Source organism: Limulus polyphemus, unplaced genomic scaffold (assembly GCF_000517525.1).
Source record: "Limulus polyphemus unplaced genomic scaffold, Limulus_polyphemus-2.1.2 Scaffold615, whole genome shotgun sequence".
Lineage (NCBI taxonomy): Eukaryota > Metazoa > Arthropoda > Merostomata > Xiphosura > Limulidae > Limulus > Limulus polyphemus.
In genome coordinates this window covers 172,604-193,841 of record NW_013666225.1, presented here as the reverse complement: position 1 = coordinate 193,841, position 21,238 = coordinate 172,604, and the positions used below count along the sequence as shown (strand labels likewise).

Here is a 21,238-nt window from a genome sequence, read left to right as displayed (position 1 = left end):
TAAGTATTGTTGTTGTATTGGTCTGTGTTTATTTATAACTATACTACTTAATTTTTTAGTTTAGTTTTAGTTGTAGTAATACTTACTATTATATATATATATATATATATATATATATATTTGTTGAATTGATAGAATTAGCCCAATTGTGTAATTGGTTGTTTATAAAGTGGTTTGGATATTCATTTAAGAAATTTACTTTGAGTGGTATAATGTGGCTAAAGCTGCTATTACTTAATTAATTATTATAAATGAAGTTTGCCAAAATAAAACTGTTCCAAAGACGGTAGGTTCATTGTTGACATATCTTTCCTTAAAAAATATTTTTGGTATTTGATTACATATTATGCAGATAAACAAGGATTAAAAATTACAACTGTATAATCTAAAATATCACAGTAGGCAGATGACAGAACCTTACTCCTCCACTGTTCAAAGGATGTCTTGTTTCTGCATTACATTTTATATACTTTTAGTAACTAAGTAGTTGAAAAAACAAGAAATGTTTCAAACTTCACAATAATAGGATATTCAACTAAATATGTTTAAACTGATAGGAATACACACACACACAGACAGTAGAAAAGCTATGGAAAAAGATCAATTGAAATAACAAGAAAGCTATGACTTAATACAGATGGAAGGGTATATTTTTATCAATAATTATAAGGACGAACTGGAATAAATAGAAATCAAGTTAGAAATAAAGACAGGATGTATCCTAATACAGTATGACTAACATCAGGAAAAAGACATGCTGTTTAAATTTCCATCTGTAGTCACTCTCTGTTCATACTATTCAAATCTCAATCATCTCTGCTACGTGTATAACTTGCCTATCAATGTACAATTCAGGCCATAGCTTTGTTGCACAACTAGTCATTTCAGGACTTTTATTATTAATCCTCAATGCTCTTTCATTACTGCATACTTTTCCATAATTTTGAACTGTTCTTTAGCCAACACTTAGTCCTCAAGTAAATTTGTGCAAAATTCAACAAACAAACATCCTTTAATTATTGTTCTTTTTTTGCATAGTAATATATAAAACATGAAGTAGAAGTGTTATTCTTCTTAAATTCATTAATTATTTTATTTTTTGCATTCTACTGCATAAAGTAGAAATGTATTATTCTTCCTATATCCCTTAACTAATTATTTTTTGCATATTGTCACATAAAGTGGAAATGTATTATTCTTCCTACATTCCTTAACTAATTTTTTTTTGCATATTGTCACATAAAGTGGAAATGTATTATTCTTCCTACATCAATTATTTTTTGCATATTACCTCATGAAGTAGAATACATCATTGTTCCTATATCTATTGTTATTTGTTTGTACCACATGAAGTAGAATGCATTATTCTTCTTACATCCATTTTTTTATTTCTATAGTATCAAAAGAAGTAGAATGGGTTATTCTTGCTGCATATTATTATTAGTTTTTGGATAGTACCACATGAAGTAGAAATTTATTATTCTTCCTTTATCCTGGAGTTGAAAATGGCCTGTTAGCTGCCCGAAATTCCCTTGCACAAAACAACATATGCAGTTTGTACAGAGTAAGGATAATCTACAAATAAATTATATATACTTATTTTACAACGACTCTAGAGACCTACACAGGCTTAGTAAAAGACATAGATTCATTATGCATTTAAATTGTTTGAAACACTTGTATTACAGAACTTCTTTGTATCACTCATGTAATCCAAAATGTTGATCAGCCTGTTTTATTTGGTAATAAGCTACATAAGGTAATATGCAAATTGTATGAGCTATAAATAGTCTGTGTAAAGGTTACATGTAAATATTTTATAGAAGTTTTGTAGACCTGGACAAGTTAGCTAAAGCTTATCTAAGATTTAGGTACATTTTACAGAGGAAGTTTATACAAGCTTTCAAGTCCTTAAACTGTGTACATGATATCTGTACTTACACTGTACATGCATTCTGTCTTATTCATTCTACCAATCTTTAGGTAGGATATCACATTCTATAAAGGAAGCAGGCTAGAGCTCTTATATTGTTGCTTTATGGCTATTCTAAAGGAAACCTGTAACCTTTATATCACCATTCATTAGGGTATTGTCTATGTATAGTTTACTGTACAGTTATTCTAAATGTACTTATACTTCGTACACCTGCACATGTAATTATTTTACAGTGTTTCTGTACCATTTCCCTAGGAACATTAAAGCACATACATGATATTTCTATAGCCATTCTCTACCTTTTTGACATTAAATTCTTGTTCCAATAGGCAGTTTATAGTATGTCTGTGACAATCTTGTAGGTTGCCTACAAAAAGTGTATTTGTCTCTCTGTGACAATTTTATAGGCTTCCTACAAGAAGTTTATTAGTCCCTCTGTGACACGGTTATAAGCTGCCTACAAAAAAGTGTATTTGTCTCTCTGTGACAATTTTATAGGCTTCCTACAAGAAGTTTATTAGTCCCTCTGTGACACGGTTATAAGCTGCCTACAAGAAGTTTGTTACTCCCTCTGTGACAGGGTTATAAGCTGCCTACAAGAAGTTTGTTAGTCCCTCTGTGACAAGTTTATAAGCTGCCTACAAGAAGTTTGTTAGTCCCTCTGTGACAGGGTTATAAGCTGCCTACAAGAAGTTTGTTAGCCCCTCTGTGACAAGTTTATAGGCTTCCTACAAGAAGTTTGTTAGCCCCCCTGTGACAATTTTATAGGCTTCCTACAAGAAGTTTATTTGTCCCTCTGTGACACGGTTATAAGCTGCCTACAAGAAGTTTGTTAGTCCCTCTGTGACAGGGTTACAAGCTGCCTACAAGAAGTTTGTTAGTCCCTCTGTGACAGGGTTATAAGCTTTCTGGAAGATGTCTATTGGTCCTTCTCTAGAAAGTCTTAAAGGTATATAATTCTAAAACCTGAAATGCCCCTAGATTGTAATGTACAGGTTGACTACAGTTGTTCTATTGAATGATTTTAGTGAATCATCCAGAGTGATGATAGTAACATTTAGGACATTTTCATAAGGATGTATATACTTGCTAATCTGCAAAAGAGGATGAAAGAGGAAGATCTTTTTGCAGCATTGAAACCACAAAGTTATGTCTTGTATGGAAAAGGCAATTTTATAGCTGTATTTAAGAATAGCCAATATTATTTTGTATATAGCTTCATGTACAAAATTATATATCTTATTTTATATCAACAATCTTTTTTCCAAGTTATTGAAGAAAAATAAAAGAAATTGGTATGGATATATATATATATATAACATCCAACTTCCTTAGTATTTCAAAAAGCCCTAACTATTTAGATGTTTAGTATATCACAGAATATATAGGACTATATAGTTTTAAGTGAACAAGAACCACAGCATTGTTTTCCAAAAATGGATATGTTAAAGACTTTCCACTAATTTAGAAAGTTTGCAACTGAATGTAAAAAAACATCATACTCCCTAAACATACAGCTTTTAGAAACAATATTTGAATAAATCACACCACTTGTTATTCTTAATATATTCAGCCTCAACTAATTATGACTTTTAAGAACATTTCAGGTGGGCCTGCCGTGCATGTCAAACAAATTATAAGGTTAAGTAAAATTCCATTTGCTAGTAGCATAATCAATGCTGAAATTATCTTCACTGCTACTTACTTGACTCCAAAATGGGTATTCTGAAGACTTCTTGCAAGTCAGCTGTGATAATTTTATGGAAATAGTAAAGTTCAGTGCAGTTGGGACTCTATTTTATGTAATATTTAATGAAAGGTTTCTCAAAACCAAAAAAATAAAAAGAAGAAGCAAGATTTTAAACCTTAGGCTTGTGTGTCATTTAACTACCGTTAGACTTTGTTCAGAGTGGAGAATCGATAAAAAATAATTCTTTGATAATGGTAGAAGTTTTACTTTGATAATGGTTCAGACTTCTAAAAATACACCGAGAAAAAATAAAACCATAAACATATTTAATTTTTATCATGAATATGGATGGATTTAAACGTGTGTTAATTGCTTATAATCGATGGAAGATTTATTGTTATACCATGCTTAAACAAATAATTCGATCCGGGATGGCCAGGTGGATAGGGCGCTCAACTCGCAATCTGAGGGTCGCGGGTTCAAATCCCCATCACACCAAACATGCTCACTCTTTCAGCCATGGGGGCATTATAATGTGACGGTCAATTCCACTATTTGTTGGTAAAAGAGTAGCCCAAGAGTTGGCGGTGGGTGGTGATGACTAGCTGCCTTCCCCCTAGACTTACACTGCTAAATTAGGGACAGCTAGCACAGATAGCCCTCATGTAGCTTTGTGCAAAATTCAAAAACAAACAAACAAATAATAATTTTTATGTAAGCTGTTTTATGTTTAAGTAAAATTTTATAACTTATATTTTGAGTACATGTTCAGTAGCACTTTACTGATTGTTTAATCTTGGCTTCTTCTGAAGAATCAGAAGATTCTCCTTTACCTGTAGCATAGTCTTATTTTCAAATTTACCAGTTACTTTGAACAATATGGTGGATGGAACCATATCACATTCACTTAGTGTATGATGAACAGTTCTTGAGCTGTCCTTGAACCCAGGATTAGAATGTTCTTTTAAAGAATCGCCCAGTTTTCTGGCTGTTGAGCTGATGTAAGCACCTCCACACATTGACTGCAGAATTCATAAGTGACACATGACTATGGAATGAACTGGATTTGATCTTTACACTTTGAAAAAAATTTTGAATTCTCAATAGAAGTCTAAACACAAATTGAAAGTGAACTGGTTATGGCCTTTAATTTCTTCTTCAAGAATTGTGAGTGTGAGCCTGTATATGGTAGGGAGATCATTACTTGTAGGTTTGGGAAGTTAATGTCCTGGATAGATGTATTTGTTGAACAGCTTTATTTGTGGTAGAATCAATAAAGTTGTATGAGAAGGAGTTAAGTTTTAAAATGGTGATTTGGTATACATGGTACCTAAGACATTTTACAAGGTTTTCTTTGAAATGAAGTGGAACAAAACTGTCAAAGTGTGTGTGTGAAGTCTGGTGTAGGTTGGTTTCTTACAACAACCAACATCAAAATGTCCTTGTTTATTGAACACATATTGTCATGAAAGTTGAAAGCAGGATTAGCATTCACAGGTAAACTTAATGTAATTCTTATATTTTACAAGTTTCACTAATTGAATTTTTGTCTACTACAGATATATAGTCAACATAACAATTATAAATAAGTGGTTTAAACTCAGTAGGATAATCCATCAGCCAATTATTCTTATAAAAACATATTACAGGTGCTCAACTATACCCAATGCCATCAGTCTATTCATGATATTCATCACTTAACTGAAAAACAGTTTTTCATGGCAAATTCCATCACTTGTCTGGAAGCCTGTCTACTAAGTCCATTAACATGTTCCTTGTTTTTGAAAACAAGATTAACACAAAAGTTAATAATCTTCACTAGGGGAAGATTAGTGAAGAGGGATTCAATATCAAGACTGGCTAAATAAACATCTTCATCAAACCTGAAGTTTCTAAGATTTTCAGAAAAACCAAAGCAAATTAAGTTATAAACGAACATAAGAATTTGGACAGTTGGTAAATATAACAGTATATTAGACACAATAAGTTTATTAATACAATCAAATTTATACATCTTAGGTAACCCATAAAGTTTGCCTATGTGGGAAGAGACTGGTCCAATGTTGTTCTAAATTTTATCATCCAAGGAATTAGTTTCCTTCAAATTTTGCAAGAATTTAAAGTATTTGTTTACTCTTTGCAGGAGTAGTCTTTTGATAGTTTAGAAAACTTGGTAGTGCTACTAATAACCTATGTTACTTTGTCAATGTAGTCTTCTTTAATCAAAATAACCATGCCATTTCCTTTGTCTGGTTTAGTAATAACAATATTTCTGTTGGATTTAAGCATTTCTAAGGCTATTTTGTTCTTCTTTGCTGATATTAAAATGTTAATGCCCAAATTATAAGAGTGTAACTCTGAGAGGGCAATGTTGCAGATAATTGTTCTAACATTATTGAAGGCTTCATTATAAAGTTAGTAAACATTACAAGTTTTTTTTTAACAAGAGTTCAAATGGAGCTGGTTTATCGCAGTACCAAAGTTTGCCTGGTACGAGAGAATATCTCAAACCCATACATGAAACTTTATCTCAAGAATCTATAAAATTTTTGCCTTTTGAAACATTTTTGAGGAATGCAATGTTTTCAGATGACTGAAACAGTATTTTATAAGTTCGTTATAGTGAAAGCATCCAATGAAACAATTCAAATGGATGAAATCCACAATACAAACAACACTTTCTGTTTTGTGTTTCACATCCAGGAAATGTTTAAGTAAAGATTTTTTGACTTGTACTATAGATCTAATTTCAGAGTCCAAACATTTTTGTTGAGTGTGCCAATATTGTTTGTCTTTCTTAAAGAGTGACATTAGCAGTCTTGAAATGAAGAAACTTTATAATTAAATCAAACATTTCTCACTCTCTAAGAAAGAAAGATGGAGTCTGGATTTATGTAACTTAACCAATGGTTTCTCAAATTTATGAAACAATCCACGTGACTGTCTCTTAGGACAGTAGGTGCCAATTAATGTTTAGGAAATCTAAATAGAATTAATGCCTTGAAAACAAAGAACACAATCTCTCTCATCTGTATTAAAAACATTTTATAACATGAAAAGTGAAAACATGTTAAATAACTTTCAAATTACTTGTAGTGCTTTGGTATCTGTGTGTATTTATTTTTCATGTAGACTTACTATATCTTCTTTTTTTTTTTATATAGTATTATGTCTCCATTGCCGAGAGAGAAGTAACACATATGACCACTTCATGGACATTATTGTAGATATTAAGGTAGGTGATAACTCCTGTAGGAACTTTGTTTAATAGACATTGCACTATTCTCCTCTGTTTGTTATTTGTTAATTTTGCAAGAATTTATTACTTATCAACTTAAAATTTGTAAAACTAACCAGAATGCTAAATAATTAAAAAAAGAAATATTGTAATGCTAACTTCAATTATTTTTATTTTGCCTTGATTTAGTGTGCTGTTTAATTCAGTGGTTACTCACTTGTTATATATCCTCTGTTGAGGTAATCCTAGTCCATTAAATTTCAACTATACTTTAATTATGTTGATTTCACCTTGATTTCTCTATTTCTTGCAGGTTTTGTTTATGATAATGATCTAAAGAATGATAATTTGATCATCATTGGTATAACTACCTCCTTCTTTTTTTTACTCTGGAAAGACACCTGAGTTACAAAGAGACATGATTGTAGCTTTCAAAGTACAGAAGTAGTACTTTTAACTTACAAAACTTCATATTTGGGACAGTAAGTTGGCTTTGCTGCACAATTCATTCCATATCATGTCTTGTATTTTGAAATCTGATTGCCTGTAGAGAGCATATCTGTTCCTTACACAAACCTTGCCTCTTCTGCTTGGGATATATCATTCTTATTAACCTGAACTCAGCTTACACTTGGTTGCAAGCCTTATCAACATCATTGTTCCACTAGTATGGAGTTTTCTGTTGCAGAGCGTGTTGCTTTGACTTTGTTTAATGATGGAAAGAGTCAAAGAGCAGCTAGATAGCTTGAAATACTTGAATAGGTTTATATACTGTTTTATATTACTATGTCTTCCAGTTATTGCACACACATCTCACTCATAAGTTTATCACTGCTGAAATAATGTCTCTTATACGTGGTAGAGATGACACTCAAGGATATTTAGCAAAAGCAAGGTATATACATGAGTATCGTTCACCTTGGCACTTGGTAATTTTTATGGTTCACCCAAATGTAGCAGTCCAAGGTTTGTGGCCACATTGTGAAGAGCAAAATATAAACCTTTGACATTAGTGTTTTCACCTACATTCCAGATATGGTGTCTGTTATTAAATCTTCCTACTGCTTGATACATAGGAGTGTTATCAGATAGGCCAAACAGGAACCTCCATTGCTCAATATGATGTGCTATGTTACTTTTCATGTACACATTGGTAATTCTAATGTATTTTAGTAATTTTGGGTAAGTTATCTGGATGGTTTGTAACTTGCAATGGTCATTTTTCAACTGAGAACTAATATAATGTTCAAAGTAGATGTTGCTTTTGTGACAAACTGTGGTGGCCAGCCTTTGGGTTAGCATGTGGTATGAAGTTCAAGCCAGTGAGAGTAAATTCTTCTGGGTCTGAGAATTTAGTATTTTAAAAGTGTATGGTGTCATAAAATTCAGTAGGCTTCTCAGTTCAGTATTTACTTCCCCTGATCCACTTGACATTGCAGTAACTTATCATAATGTGAGACTGCCAGAGTCTGGTGCACTTTTAATGTATACATTTTTTGCTGACTTGATGCTTAGGCCTAGATTTTTCCATTTTTATCCTTCTCCTGCTGGTCAATTGAGGTTTCTTGTGGGAACCTATTTGGGAACTGCTTTTTTTTCATGTACTGTTGTTTGTTGGCAAAACATTAACTACTTACTGTTGAGAACTCCTGTTCCTAGACCTGTCTGCCCTAACAGGGCAGGAAATTACCCTATTAGAAATTGGCTGTTAGTTTTGAGGTGGATGCACACTGACCATTAGAGTATAAAGATATCTTGTCACCATTGAGAAGCCATTATGCCAGACCTCCTTCTCCCTTGCTTGACCTGATTAATCAGGTTTGTTTGATTTTTTCTTTGTTTCCTATGATTCTACCCATATCCCCCCAGTGGCACAACAGTATGTTTGCGGACTTATACCACTAGCAACTTGGTTTCACTACCCATGGTTGGTAGAGCACAGATAGCACTTTGTGTAGCTTTGTGCTCAATAACAAACAAAAACAACATTCTCTCTCTCTCTGCACTCCTTGGGGACGAATGTTTGGTTCAATATCTGGTTTTCCTCCTCCACTGGATATTGGGGTTCAGGCTAATCATTTTAGGAAACAGTTGCTATATGGTTCAGTGTGCCTTGTCCCTCTCATACATTGGACAATCCTGATTTTGCTTTTCATCATGCCGCCTACCCATATTTAGACTCGCAATGTTTGGAATCTCTTATTCCTTTATGGAATTTGGACCCTAATGCTTAATTTTTTTCCCAACCTCAATATTCTGATGATTTTCGTAGCCTCCTAGTTGCTATCATGGCACACCTCTCCTCGTCATCCCTGGCTTTCCAGATTTGGCTGATATCCTGTTGGGATCTTTTGGGTAGGGATGTTCTTTTACCCAGGGTTAGTTTACCCACTTCTTCTTTGTGTGATTTGCACATGGCACCAATTTTTCCTGAAGAGGTGTTTGGGGGTCTTCCCAACATTTTGGAGACCAGAGTTGAATCAGCCAATCTACATAACTCCCTTTCCTCACTAGCTTCTCATTTGTCCCACTCACCTGTTCCTGTTTCAGTGGCTTGTCCCCTAGCTTCTAACCCTTTGCCAGTCCCGACTTCTCATCCACCTACATTGTGCAATTGTTTTGCTGTCTATCTTTGTTTTTGGGGCTTTCTGTGTCAGTGATTCAGTACTTGGGTCAGGGCCAGTGGAGATAGACTCTTCCACTTTCCCTCTTCCTACCATGGACCTGATGTACAATTCCATTTATGGTCTGCTGCTCCCTAGCAACTCAACACCTGGTGGTCTTTTTCGTGCTTAAAATGTTTTTAGGCCCCCTCCATGTGTCTGCCCTTTATGTTTTGGCAACACATTCCTGTAGGGCAAAGAGTATACCTGGCTCAGAAGTGGTGCTGTTTCCCACTGGTATGTTGTTTTTAATTCCTTATCACACATCATGGTCTTTCTTTATGCACTTTCTAAAGGAGGTTCATATTCTTACCAGCCTTCCACCAATTTAATATGGGATTTTAACTTTTTGTGAGAGGAGTTAAGATATCATATCAGAAGTTAACATTTTCCTAAACTGAAAATGTATGCCTAATAGATACCTCCACTTACATTTCCCACCATTCCTCCCCACTCCCGATGTTTTGGTTGAATTGGTCATGACCAATCTCTAAGTGATTAACAAGTGCATTATACTCCTATTGGTAGAGGGTTGCTGCATGATCATTTGCATGTAGATATGCAGAAAGAAGTGGAGGTTACAAGGCTAATGTTGATCAAAACATTTGTACCAATATGGGACAGTACTAATCAAGCAAGCTTTTTGTGAGAGGAGGTAAATATATCTATCAGAAACACATTGTCAGTTTAGGAAAATGTTAGCTTGTATGATTCAGGTAGATCACACATTTAAGAGGTATTTTGTTTCCCCATCAGCCTGTGGAGGCATTACTTGTTTTTGACTTAGGTTATCACATTTCTAGAGTACTTCAAGACTGTGATTGCATCACTCTTTTTTAATATTTTCACCCTTTATTAATCTCTTTTTACTCCATTGATTATTTCATTTATTTCAATATTTCTTTATTGCTTGATATTTTGCCTTATGACTTTGCCCGGAACTTTTTGATACAGAAATGTATGCTCTCAGTATTTATAATGATAAATTACTGATGAAGCCATAAGGCAAAATATCATGCAATTAAGAACATTTTTATAATTAATACATAAAACTGTTTATTTTTGAAATATACAATTGTCTTTATTTTTCCAAAATTCCATAGAAATGTTTTTGTTTTTTTTACTGGAGGTGCTGTTGTAAAATGATCATTCAAGGAAATCTCACAAAATACTGCAGTTAGCATTCCAGACATTCAAGAATATGAACTTTTACTACACTTTTCTACCAGTATTCCTACTTCCCCAAAGTATGCATAACTATGCAAATCTGTATAGTTAAACAGACATTTCCCTTGCCCATATGTTCAAGCATCTGTTGTGTCTCAGCAGAGCATGGCCTGGCAGTTAACATGCCTCAACAATGAATCTGAGTCATAGTTTGTGACCTGTTGCCATAAGAATTTACTCTATGCTTTTCGGCTTGAGTTTACTATAAGAATGACAGCAAAATCCCACTATTTGAACAGCAGTTATCCCAAGAGTTGGTGGTAGGTGCTGTTGACTAGCTGCCTTCTTGATCACTTCAAAATTTAGAACAGCTATGTGAAGATAGTCCTCATGTAGCTTTGCACAAAATTTTGAAACAAACTGTTGCTATTGTTTTATTAGGTTTGGGAATATTGCATACCATTAAAATGAATATGTATGGAAAAAGTTAGTTTATATTTATCAATGGTTTTCAAATACCATATGCATTACCTCATTCTCCTTTAAACTTTATTTCATGTTTATAAAATCTTTACATTTCACTATAGTTCTAATTTGGAAGATGCTAAGTTCTATCCATGTCATTTGCCAATTCAACCGTAAATGTAGCAGGACTTGCCTACTCTTTTGTGGGATAGTTGTATATTGTCAAACATTATATATGTGGAACTGCTCTACAACAATTGCATGGAGCAAAGGTACATCTGGTTTCTAAGTTGAGATTGGTCAGCCAAAGACTGAATGTACATTGTGAAAGCAGATTTTGGTACTTTAAGGGAGAGATAATGTTCTGCTTTAAAAGGATCTAGACCTTCAATAAAGTGCTCTGTTTTCATTCAAGTCCTTTAACTTATATGCTGACCACATGTTATCATATTTTAATCTCAGTTTCTCTTTTAGTTTCATTTACATTCTATTTATCATTTTTAGTTTACTTTATTTCCCATTTCAGTGAGGAAGCCATATGTGGTAATTGTGGAATCTAAAATAAGTAGCAGATAGTTGTGTTCAACAAACCTGTTCTCATGCAAGCATTCAGTCCAATTAAATATTTGAATACCACACTGTTAACAACATAATAAACAAGAATCTGAAGTTGATGAAGTCTCACAAGCCAAAAGTTCTCAATTTTTCAGCCACACCTCAATATTCTGAAATCACAGATAAGTTCCTAGTGAAGCATTCATCAACCTCTGTACCTTTGGTTTGTCAGAGAATGCATATGAAAGTCACCAACTTGAAATATTAGTCTATTATGGGAAGCTGCATGAGAGGAGAGGGTCAACTTTGATGTGGTTGTTCTCTAAAGAAGCGTGATCTCGTGGAAACATCAATGTAAGACCATTGTTAAGAAGCAGGGATAAAGCATGATTGTTGTGGAAAATAGGACTTGGGGTGCTAGTATGTTGAACATAATCATTGTTTCCAAAAAGTAGAAGTGGCATGGCCTTTCATATTATAGTTACATATAAAAAAAGTAATAGTTAACTAATTTTGTTGCAAGAATACACTTGTGTAAAAGTGTTTTTTTTAAGAAGATGATTTAGATATATTTAAACATTTAATTGATATCATTTGTAAAGTTGTTTATATTTTTTTTAACCAGCAGAACATTCACAGCTTGGAGAAAGCTCTAGAGAAGTTTGTACAGCCAGAACTTTTACAAAATGACAATGCCTACAGGTGTCCAAAGTGTAAAATGAAAGTCTCCGCACAGAAAAGATTCACAGTTCACAGGGCTCCTAATGTAGCAACTTTTCAGTTCAGACGGTTAAGTATTTGAGTTACATTTGCATAAGATTTTTTGTTTTGTGTGTATATATTTTATATGTTAGAATGTAATAAATGACCAAATTATAGCATTATGAAAGAAAAAACGAATTTTCTTTCTTCATTTAATCAATACTGATTTACATTAAGTAAAGATATAATATTTTTTATGCTGCCTATCAAACTATGGAATAAACTACCATTTCATGATGTTATTTTAAAGTGGAATATTGATTTTTTTATATGAGAAATAAATGCTGATAATTGTGCATGTAAAACAGAATTGCATCTTTTTTCATAAGTTAATGCTAACCAAGGTTCTAGTCAGGTTATGATAAACTTTTTAAAAGCTGTTTTGTGTTTTCTGAATAGATTTCACTACAATCAAATGTTGGGAGGTAAAATAACCAAACATGTAATTTATCCTGAAAAATTAAATCTACGGCCCTACATGTCAGACACAAAGGTAAGTTGATTTTTTAGCTTCTTTTAATAGTTTATTTTGTAATTTAATGATAAACAATGCCAGGGGTCTTAAGTTACATGTACAACTGTTTATGTCCAGAATTCCTGCTTTTTCTGTTAGAGCCTCTGATTTAACCTAAGATTCAAGAAGAACCACAGCTTGGGACTTTCCAACCAACTAATAAGGTTTTCCAACAAATTTAATTATCCAAAAAAAAAGAATGTGACAACTTAGTATCAGTGTGGTGATCTGCACTGAATTTCAGATGGGACTGTCTTTTTAGAGTCCTCAAATAATCACAACTCAATGTAGTTAAGCCCCATTGTTGTTTGTCATCACTTGTGGTAAGTAGTAGACTGGAGGATGACATCTGCTAGCTGAATAAAGCTGTCTTGCTTCTCGGTGAGACAGCATGTACCACAAGAAGAAGCTGGTGGCCCCTGGTGATGCAACTGGAAGCACCTCCAAGAAGAGATGTTAACTGCTGAAACCTCTAAAGGGCACTTGGGAGCTCAGGGTTGAGTGAAGCAGAACAACCATGTACTTGCTACAGTGATACATTGACACAGGTCAGGAACTATATGTTCCTAGAATGTTGGAGTCTTTGGATACTGTCAGGAACCAATATCTGTATTGCTAAAAGTGTCTCATGTGGATTCTGGCTGATCAAAGCACCAACCAGGTTAATGGCAAGAAAGTGAAATTGATAAAAACCATAGAATGTTAGAGGAAGACATGAACGGTTTACTTAAGTATTTCAGAGTGGTAGTCACTGTTTGGAATAAATGGATTCATGGATGGATTGTGCAGTGCCTGATGGGAAAGCATATCCTATCAAGGCATCTCAGACCATGTTGATAAATTCAGTGAGAATTTACCAGGTGAGACCATACAGCACCATATGGGTGTTAGATACATGTACACTCTAACAGAGGTTGTTTCTGCAGTTACTACATTTGTGGTGGTTGTCAGTCCTGTTGTTGGAGATGAAGAAGCTATATAGATAGTTATAATGGAATGACCTCAGTTAGAATAACCTTCAGTGGTATCTTTGTCTTGAATGACTGAAACACAACCATGATCTCCCCTGTCAAAAGTACTACCCCTTGTTTTCATTTGTATACTGGATGCTAATGAGTTGTTAGTGCTATCTAGGATCCCAAAGTTTTCTTGTCACAAAACAGCAGTAGGCATCCCCCTAAGATGACACCCTGGGCAATAGGAATGGAGTGCAGGCTTCAGCTGTGGAATGGTAAGGCATTTTAAGAGAAATTGTTTGAATCTTGCTCAGGAAAAGATAGGAGAAATGTGCAATTCCACCCAACTTTACAACAGTTGTAGTAATCAGCTTGTATCTGAAGTTGTGATTTCCATTTAACTTTCCCAACACATGGTCAGTCAATTTGACTGAGTCACGTGACATTTTGTACTTGTTTAAAGTTGATATAAATTTAATACTTATAACTCTCTATATATTGGGTATATCTTCACAAAATTTGGCAGTCTTTCAGTTGATATTACAAGTCTTTCACATACAAAAAGTCATATTTCTTAGTGAAGTATTTCTAATAAAATAAAGTTTTGTCCATGAATATATTGAGTATTTGTTTTGAATAGTCCATATGCAAAGTAATTTTCATGTTGAAACTAAAAATACTTTTCGTCATCTCAAAAAATCTCAAATTTCCATTGTGTAATCTCTAAAACCTCTTAAATGCATTTCAAACGTTTTTTTTCACTAAATCCTTATAGTTTATATGTTATTTTGTCTACCCTATCTCAAAATGGGATCGGTCAATTCAACCGACCTCTTAACCACCAAAAAAAATCGAAATAAACCTAAATTAACCTTCTTATCTTTCTAGAATAACTTCAAATTGTAACATGAAACTATATTCGTTTATCCTAAGTAGCTCTAAGTTTGTAACATTATACAACTATTTATAATTCAATTTTATTATTTTATTGCCCTTTGAACCATGTCTAATTGCTATCCCCGCCATTATAAGTTGTAAATCACTCAGGGAACGTGCAGCTCACATTACACTATCAAATTACATTACCCACAAGCTGCTCACGTGTATGCCTTGTGAACCATTTTAATTATATAATTATTGTTATTACTTATTTTACCTAATCTAGTCTTAAATAACTTGAAAAGATCCATACTTTGAATTTTAGTTACTTTTATAATAATAAATGAAGAATAAATATTAAAAACAAGAAATAAAGTACTTACCCAATCTTCTTTTTTTTCTTGCCCTCGATTATCGAGGAGAGTTAAGTCTTATTTTTGTTAGTGATTATAGTAAAGCACTTATCAATTTTTATTTAATTAAATAATAAACCAAAGAATATAGACTAATAACATGCAAAAAGTAGACAAGTTCACTTCTAAAAATTTTCCAGGCTTTCAGTCTATGCGACAAAAGCTGTTACAAATTTATCCAAGCTAGTCGTTAACTTTCCCATGGGAACAATATTGCTACTCTGAGTGAAATTAATGGTTATCTGTTGAGAACACAACGTTATACAATATGCCATTTGATAGATGAAACCTTGACTTTCTATTGGTTATACGTAAGATATAATGAAACGTAAGAGAGAACTATCAATGAAAATATGGGAGAGAGGATGTGACAAGTGGGTGTGGCAGGAGGGGTCTGATTTTCTATTTCATAGCTCTGTAACCAAACAAAATTGAAGGCTATAAAAATTATGGTCTGTTTGAGCAATAACGATTTTATATAGAGTATTTTACGTTTAATTTCGTACATTTTCGAGGGGTTATGGATAAGATAGGAATGACATGCTAAGACAAAATGTGTCAAGTGAGTCACACTAGTAGAAATTCAGAATTTTTTTTATATTGCCTTGTAGAATTAAGAATGTAAAACATGGATTATTAGCTAAGATTTTATGCTATTCTAATTGATATAACATAAACAAAAAGTAGTTTAATAAAATTGTGAATGTAAGACACTAAAACTTGGTGTCATGCGAAGTAAAGTGTACCCAGGCCAATAGGGTTAAGCTCATACAGGGTTCGGAGCTTGGTATGTACCAATAAAGGTGCAATGATATGAGGCCAAGTTTCTTTTTGATACACAAGCCACCAGAAATCTACTCCATCTTAGGAATATTAACACTCAAAGTGGAGCCATCACTCTGGCTATTTAAATTCAAGTTTGTTCTGGCTAATGAAGAGGTATGTCTTCTTCTTATTTTTGACTCATTCTTGTGCAGATTGAATGTCATTATTTCTGGCTTTAGTAAAAAATAAATAATTGAAAAATCTGTTTTTTCTGCACAACAGCCTTGTAATGTTTTCTAAAAGCTATCAAATTTTGTGAAGAAACACTTACTACATTCAAAATTATAGCATGTACAGTTACATGGTTGGTCAAAATGACCAAGCTTGGACTCTACTCAATATATGAGGGTTAATGCATCATATATCTGAGTTATATATTAGGAAAATTTACTTTATCAAATACGTTTGATATAAATGAACTTGATATGCACAGTTTAAAAGCACATGCAAAAATAATACAATGTGATCGGGATCAGTGGATGATTTCATTAATGTGAACAACTGTTTTTTTACATATTGAAAATATGAGTTTACTGCAGTGTATGATTAGCAACTGAATATTTTTATGTATGTATGCATATCAGAAAATATTGCTTTAATGAATATTTGAATATGAGATGCGTATTTGTTAAAGAATATTCTACTTTACAACTGTGAACATATTCCTGCTATGTATTCAAAGTCAAAATATAATAATCAGAATTGATAAAAGCTATAGTGTTGTTTATGCTTTAATAACGTTTTTATGATTCAAATTAATATTAAAAAACGTGTTTGATTATGCATTTTCGTATACAAATGGACAAATTTTCTTTGTTGTGTATATTTTGATAAAGCATAAATAATTTGAGAATGGTGTGACAGATCATACTAAAACTTTGCAAGATGATACGTAAGCAAACTGTGACTCTTAACATACAGCCTATGTTGTCTTTATTAAACGATACATAAATAATCTTATGCAGTTTCACATATTATAGGTAATGATATGTTACAAGCAAAGATCAAATGGTCAAGAAATAATATTTTAATCAGAGAAAAATTGGGGAATTTTATTCTATCCAAAGAATGGGAACTGCGTATACCTTCACTGTGTTAAATATTTCAACTTTTCTAAAATTCAATATATATAGTTTATTTATGTTCTTTTAGTGAATACACTTTAAACACACAAAGGATTGAGTACATTGTGCAAATCAGCAAGGTAGAGGGCAACCACAACTGATATAAAGCTATGATGAAATCTTATATATATCAGGATTGTGTGTTGACATTGTTTGCCATTTCCTTGATAGTTTGATGCCACTGAAAATTGATCACTTTTAGGAAGGATATGTAACAGCCCTTTCCAATAGAAAATATTCATACATTCAGATCATAAAGATGTATTCAGGGATGGAAATGTTGATTGTATTTAGTTCCATTGGAAAACGAAGTATGGATCAAGTTGAAGCCCCAGGCCCATCCAGAAAGAGACCTTGCAATCAGTCATTCTCTAGCTGTGATAAACCAAGTGCTGTGTTTTGTAACTGGTCAGTGACAAAAGCTGTTAACGTGTGACAGGCAACAATATGCAACATAATCAAAAAGGATTTCTGTTTTGAAAAGCATTGCAAGTCATGTGTACACAAGTTACTTTCACAGCATATCCACAAAAGAAAGACTTAACTGTTGAATACTGTATGAATGGTAACTAGCCAGGGAAAAATGGCAATGTATGGTGACACTTGATAAAGCATGTGTATTGTGCTGCTGGTAGTCAACTTAGATATCAGAAAAGTGAATATTGGATATAAAAGTCAAAGTTAATCCTTGATTACTATCAGACCTGTATTCTGGACCCTTTATACCACACAGAAATACAAGCTCGTTCAGAAACGAGGCCAAGATAAGGTTCCAGTCATAACTCCTGTTCATTATCATATACCTCAAGCAGTTGGAGAGTTAAACAGGTATTCATTCTATTGCATAAAAAGACATACAGTGACTTGTCAAATCACCATAAATGCAACACCTTTGTATTTCTGTGTAATCAGACTGTTGAAATGGGCACTGAGAAACTATCATCCTCATACACTAGATGGAAACAAAGAGGGAGGAGTGGTGTGCTTTGAACTAACAGCCTTTCAACAAATCCTTGTACAGTAGTATGGCCCATATTGTTTATTTGTAGTCATTGAAGTTGTATAGTTTTTTTCATAAATATTCAATGTAGTACACCATGTCACATTTCAGACATTTGTGCCTTACTGTCAATTTTATTGTTATATATTCTGAAACAGTTCTTTATGGTAGGCAAAAATAAACTATTTGTTTTTTATAATTGTTACTCGAAACCGTCAGTTCTTGGTGAAACTCCATAATTACAGAATTGAAAAAAACAAAACAATTGTATGTTTCACAAATTCATCATTTATTAATGACCATGGTTTTGCCAGTAGAAGCGTCATCAGATACAGACTAGATTATGAAAGTGAATTAAAAACTATAAAACAAATTGCTATAAACAGTGGTTATACAGCAAAGTTAATTAACATATTTTTGTTTAAAAATTGAAAGCCATAAATATAAATCAGTATACCTAATACTGTATTAAATGGCAACAAAAAGAAAAAGAAATGGTTTAAGATGAGCTACATTTGAAAACGTTCTTACAAAATATATAACAAAGACCAGCCTTCTACTGTAAAAACAACCTAGGAAACATGTTGTGCAACAACAAAGTATCGAAAAAGTACAGCAGCAGTGATGTTTACCAAATATAGTGCCAAGGCTGCAATTGTGTATATATAGGTCAAACAGGATGATCCATAGAAACAAGAATTAAATAACATTCTAGAAGCTGGAAATTAAGGAAAATTGATTCAACTTTTGCATCCTACCTTAATGAAACTAAACACCAATTTCATCCAGAAAAAACTGCAAAATTTTACATATCTGTAAAAAAAGGTAAAAACTATATAGTCTGGATATTTTAGAAATAAATAGAAGTCTAAAAGCAAACCCAGAAAAAGTTATAAATGAATAAACTAACTTAAACTTCTCTTCACTTGTCTCTAGATGAATGTCAAGGTCACTTATGGTTCTTTGTTTAAACATACCTATATATAAACCCTGTTACAAAACATTTCAGTCTGTACCTGATGATGCTTTTACTGGTAAAAGCATGGTCGTGAATAAATTATGTATTTGTAAAATTTACAATTGTCTTGTTTTTATATAATTTTATTTGTTTTTATTACTGATTGCATGATCAAGTTAAAGCACAGCTTTAAAACAAAATGTGAAGATTCTTTGGAGATAAAAATTAACAGTGATAATATGGTGTATTGAATATGAGGCATGATTCTTTAAACTGTTAACTTAGAGGATTGTATTTCTAAGCAAATGCGAAGGTAAATGTTGAGAAAGAAACAAAACGATTGTAATGGTATAAAAACTAGCAAGAAACTACTTAGAACAGTGACTTAACATTCTTTTTCTTACTAGTCTTATACAATTATTTTATAATTAAGAAAGACTACCTTTGCATTTGCTTTAGTCAACACTTTCCAGACCATGAGAACCTTTCGGTTGAGTGCATACCTGCATACCAGATCTCAAATGTAAATAAGATTAGTAATTCTATCTCAGTTTCAACAAGTTTTTACTCAAATCCATTTTAGAATTGATATTTTGACAGTTTGTAACATTTATTTAGTGTATTTTGCAAAATAACAATAAAATAAAAACATTTAAACTTGTCTGTAAACTAAACACTTAGTGATTTTTTTTAGAATTTTTCTGTCCATCCTAAAGATAGATTTATATTTGGTAAGAAAATATCATCCCTTGAGAATATAGTTATCAGAGGTTTGTTTCTCACATGATTTCCCTTCTCTTTCACAAAGATTATTAGGTGTAGCCTAGATTCTCATACTTTTATAATCTCACAACATTTTATCTGGGAACATATAATGAAGCTATGCTTTGAAAATAGTTACAGGCCATGTTTAAATACCTTTGTGGAAAGAACAGATTATAAACTATTTACTTCATTGTAGAGGGCATAAAGTGGTGTAAGAAGTAATTAATGTATTTGTAAGAAAATAATAAGTTATAAGTCAGGCAGGTAATCACACTGAATGTAAATTATTTAGGTTGAATTTTATACATACCCCAACAATATAATATCTCACCTAAAGTATAGGTAGATTAACAAGGCTTAGTTCTTGTATTATTTCTACAATTGTAATCTATTGACCAATAAAGTTCAAGTATTTTTGATGTGTTTAGGGGTCTGGAGAAGTGATAACATGAGTGCTTTAATATCTTAATGCACAGGTAGTAAAGCACTTTTAGTAGGGTTCATTAAAAACTTGGACATACTGGTGACAATAAGTACTACTTCAAAGTGTCACACTATGCAGCTGACATGTATAAGAAGTGAAAAATCAAGTTTTTGTATCTGAAAAGCAGCACTTTCCCATCAGCATGAATACAATTGAGAATATTATTTTCTGTGTTGCTTTTGAGATATATAATTTGGCTTTAGTTCATTTTACATGTACTTGGTATACTTAGCCGTTTCATTAAGAATCATGTTCCTGTAATTTTGTATGTGAAGATGCTTTATTTAGCTATTGTTTATTTGTGTAATATCAAGAAAATTATGCTTTCTTCATTATATTAGACAAATATGGGTTTTATATTGAATCATTATAACTTTAGGTTTAATATTAAATGTTGTACATCTTGATCAGGAAGTCTTAATTAACAGAATTATATGTCTATATTCTTTTATACAAAATACTTATGATCATAATCTTACATGGTGAAAGAAAAGTATTACTGAAAACTTTCTTATTTTCAGGGTGTTCCTGTAATCTATAGGCTGAATGCTGTTCTAGTCCACATGGGAAGTAGCTGCAACTCTGGTCATTACTTTTGTTATGTACGAAACTCTAATGGATTGTGGTATATTATGGATGATGCAAGAGTAGGCAGTTTTATTCATACTTTTATATTATTAGTTAGAATAACCTGCTAGTTGACAGAAGAATATATATGTTGTTAACTTCACTTAATCATAAGTTTTAAACACAGTAATCTAAGAAAATTAAAATTCCGAATTTTTGACAATTACAGGCCATTAACTCTTTCAACCCGGACTCGGTCCCTGGGACCGACCTCGTA

The 21,238-nt window shown here is 32.7% G+C and overlaps 1 protein-coding gene across 6 annotated transcripts in view; it reads left to right on the top strand.

Annotated features, from left to right (window-relative positions):
* Positions 1 to 21,238, top strand: part of LOC106459482 (ubiquitin carboxyl-terminal hydrolase 36-like) — a 107,534-nt gene that overhangs the window by 29,484 nt on the left and 56,812 nt on the right. For 5 of the 6 annotated variants that reach the window (XM_022385981.1, XM_022385979.1, XM_022385980.1 and 2 more), the window contains 4 exons: positions 6,791 to 6,861; positions 12,340 to 12,503; positions 12,876 to 12,969; positions 20,916 to 21,041. In XM_022385981.1, coding sequence (XP_022241689.1) covers positions 6,791 to 6,861; positions 12,340 to 12,503; positions 12,876 to 12,969; positions 20,916 to 21,041 — 455 coding nt within the window. The remainder of the gene's footprint in view (positions 1 to 6,790; positions 6,862 to 12,339; positions 12,504 to 12,875; positions 12,970 to 20,915; positions 21,042 to 21,238) is intronic. The other variant, XM_013919106.2, reaches the window with a different exon arrangement.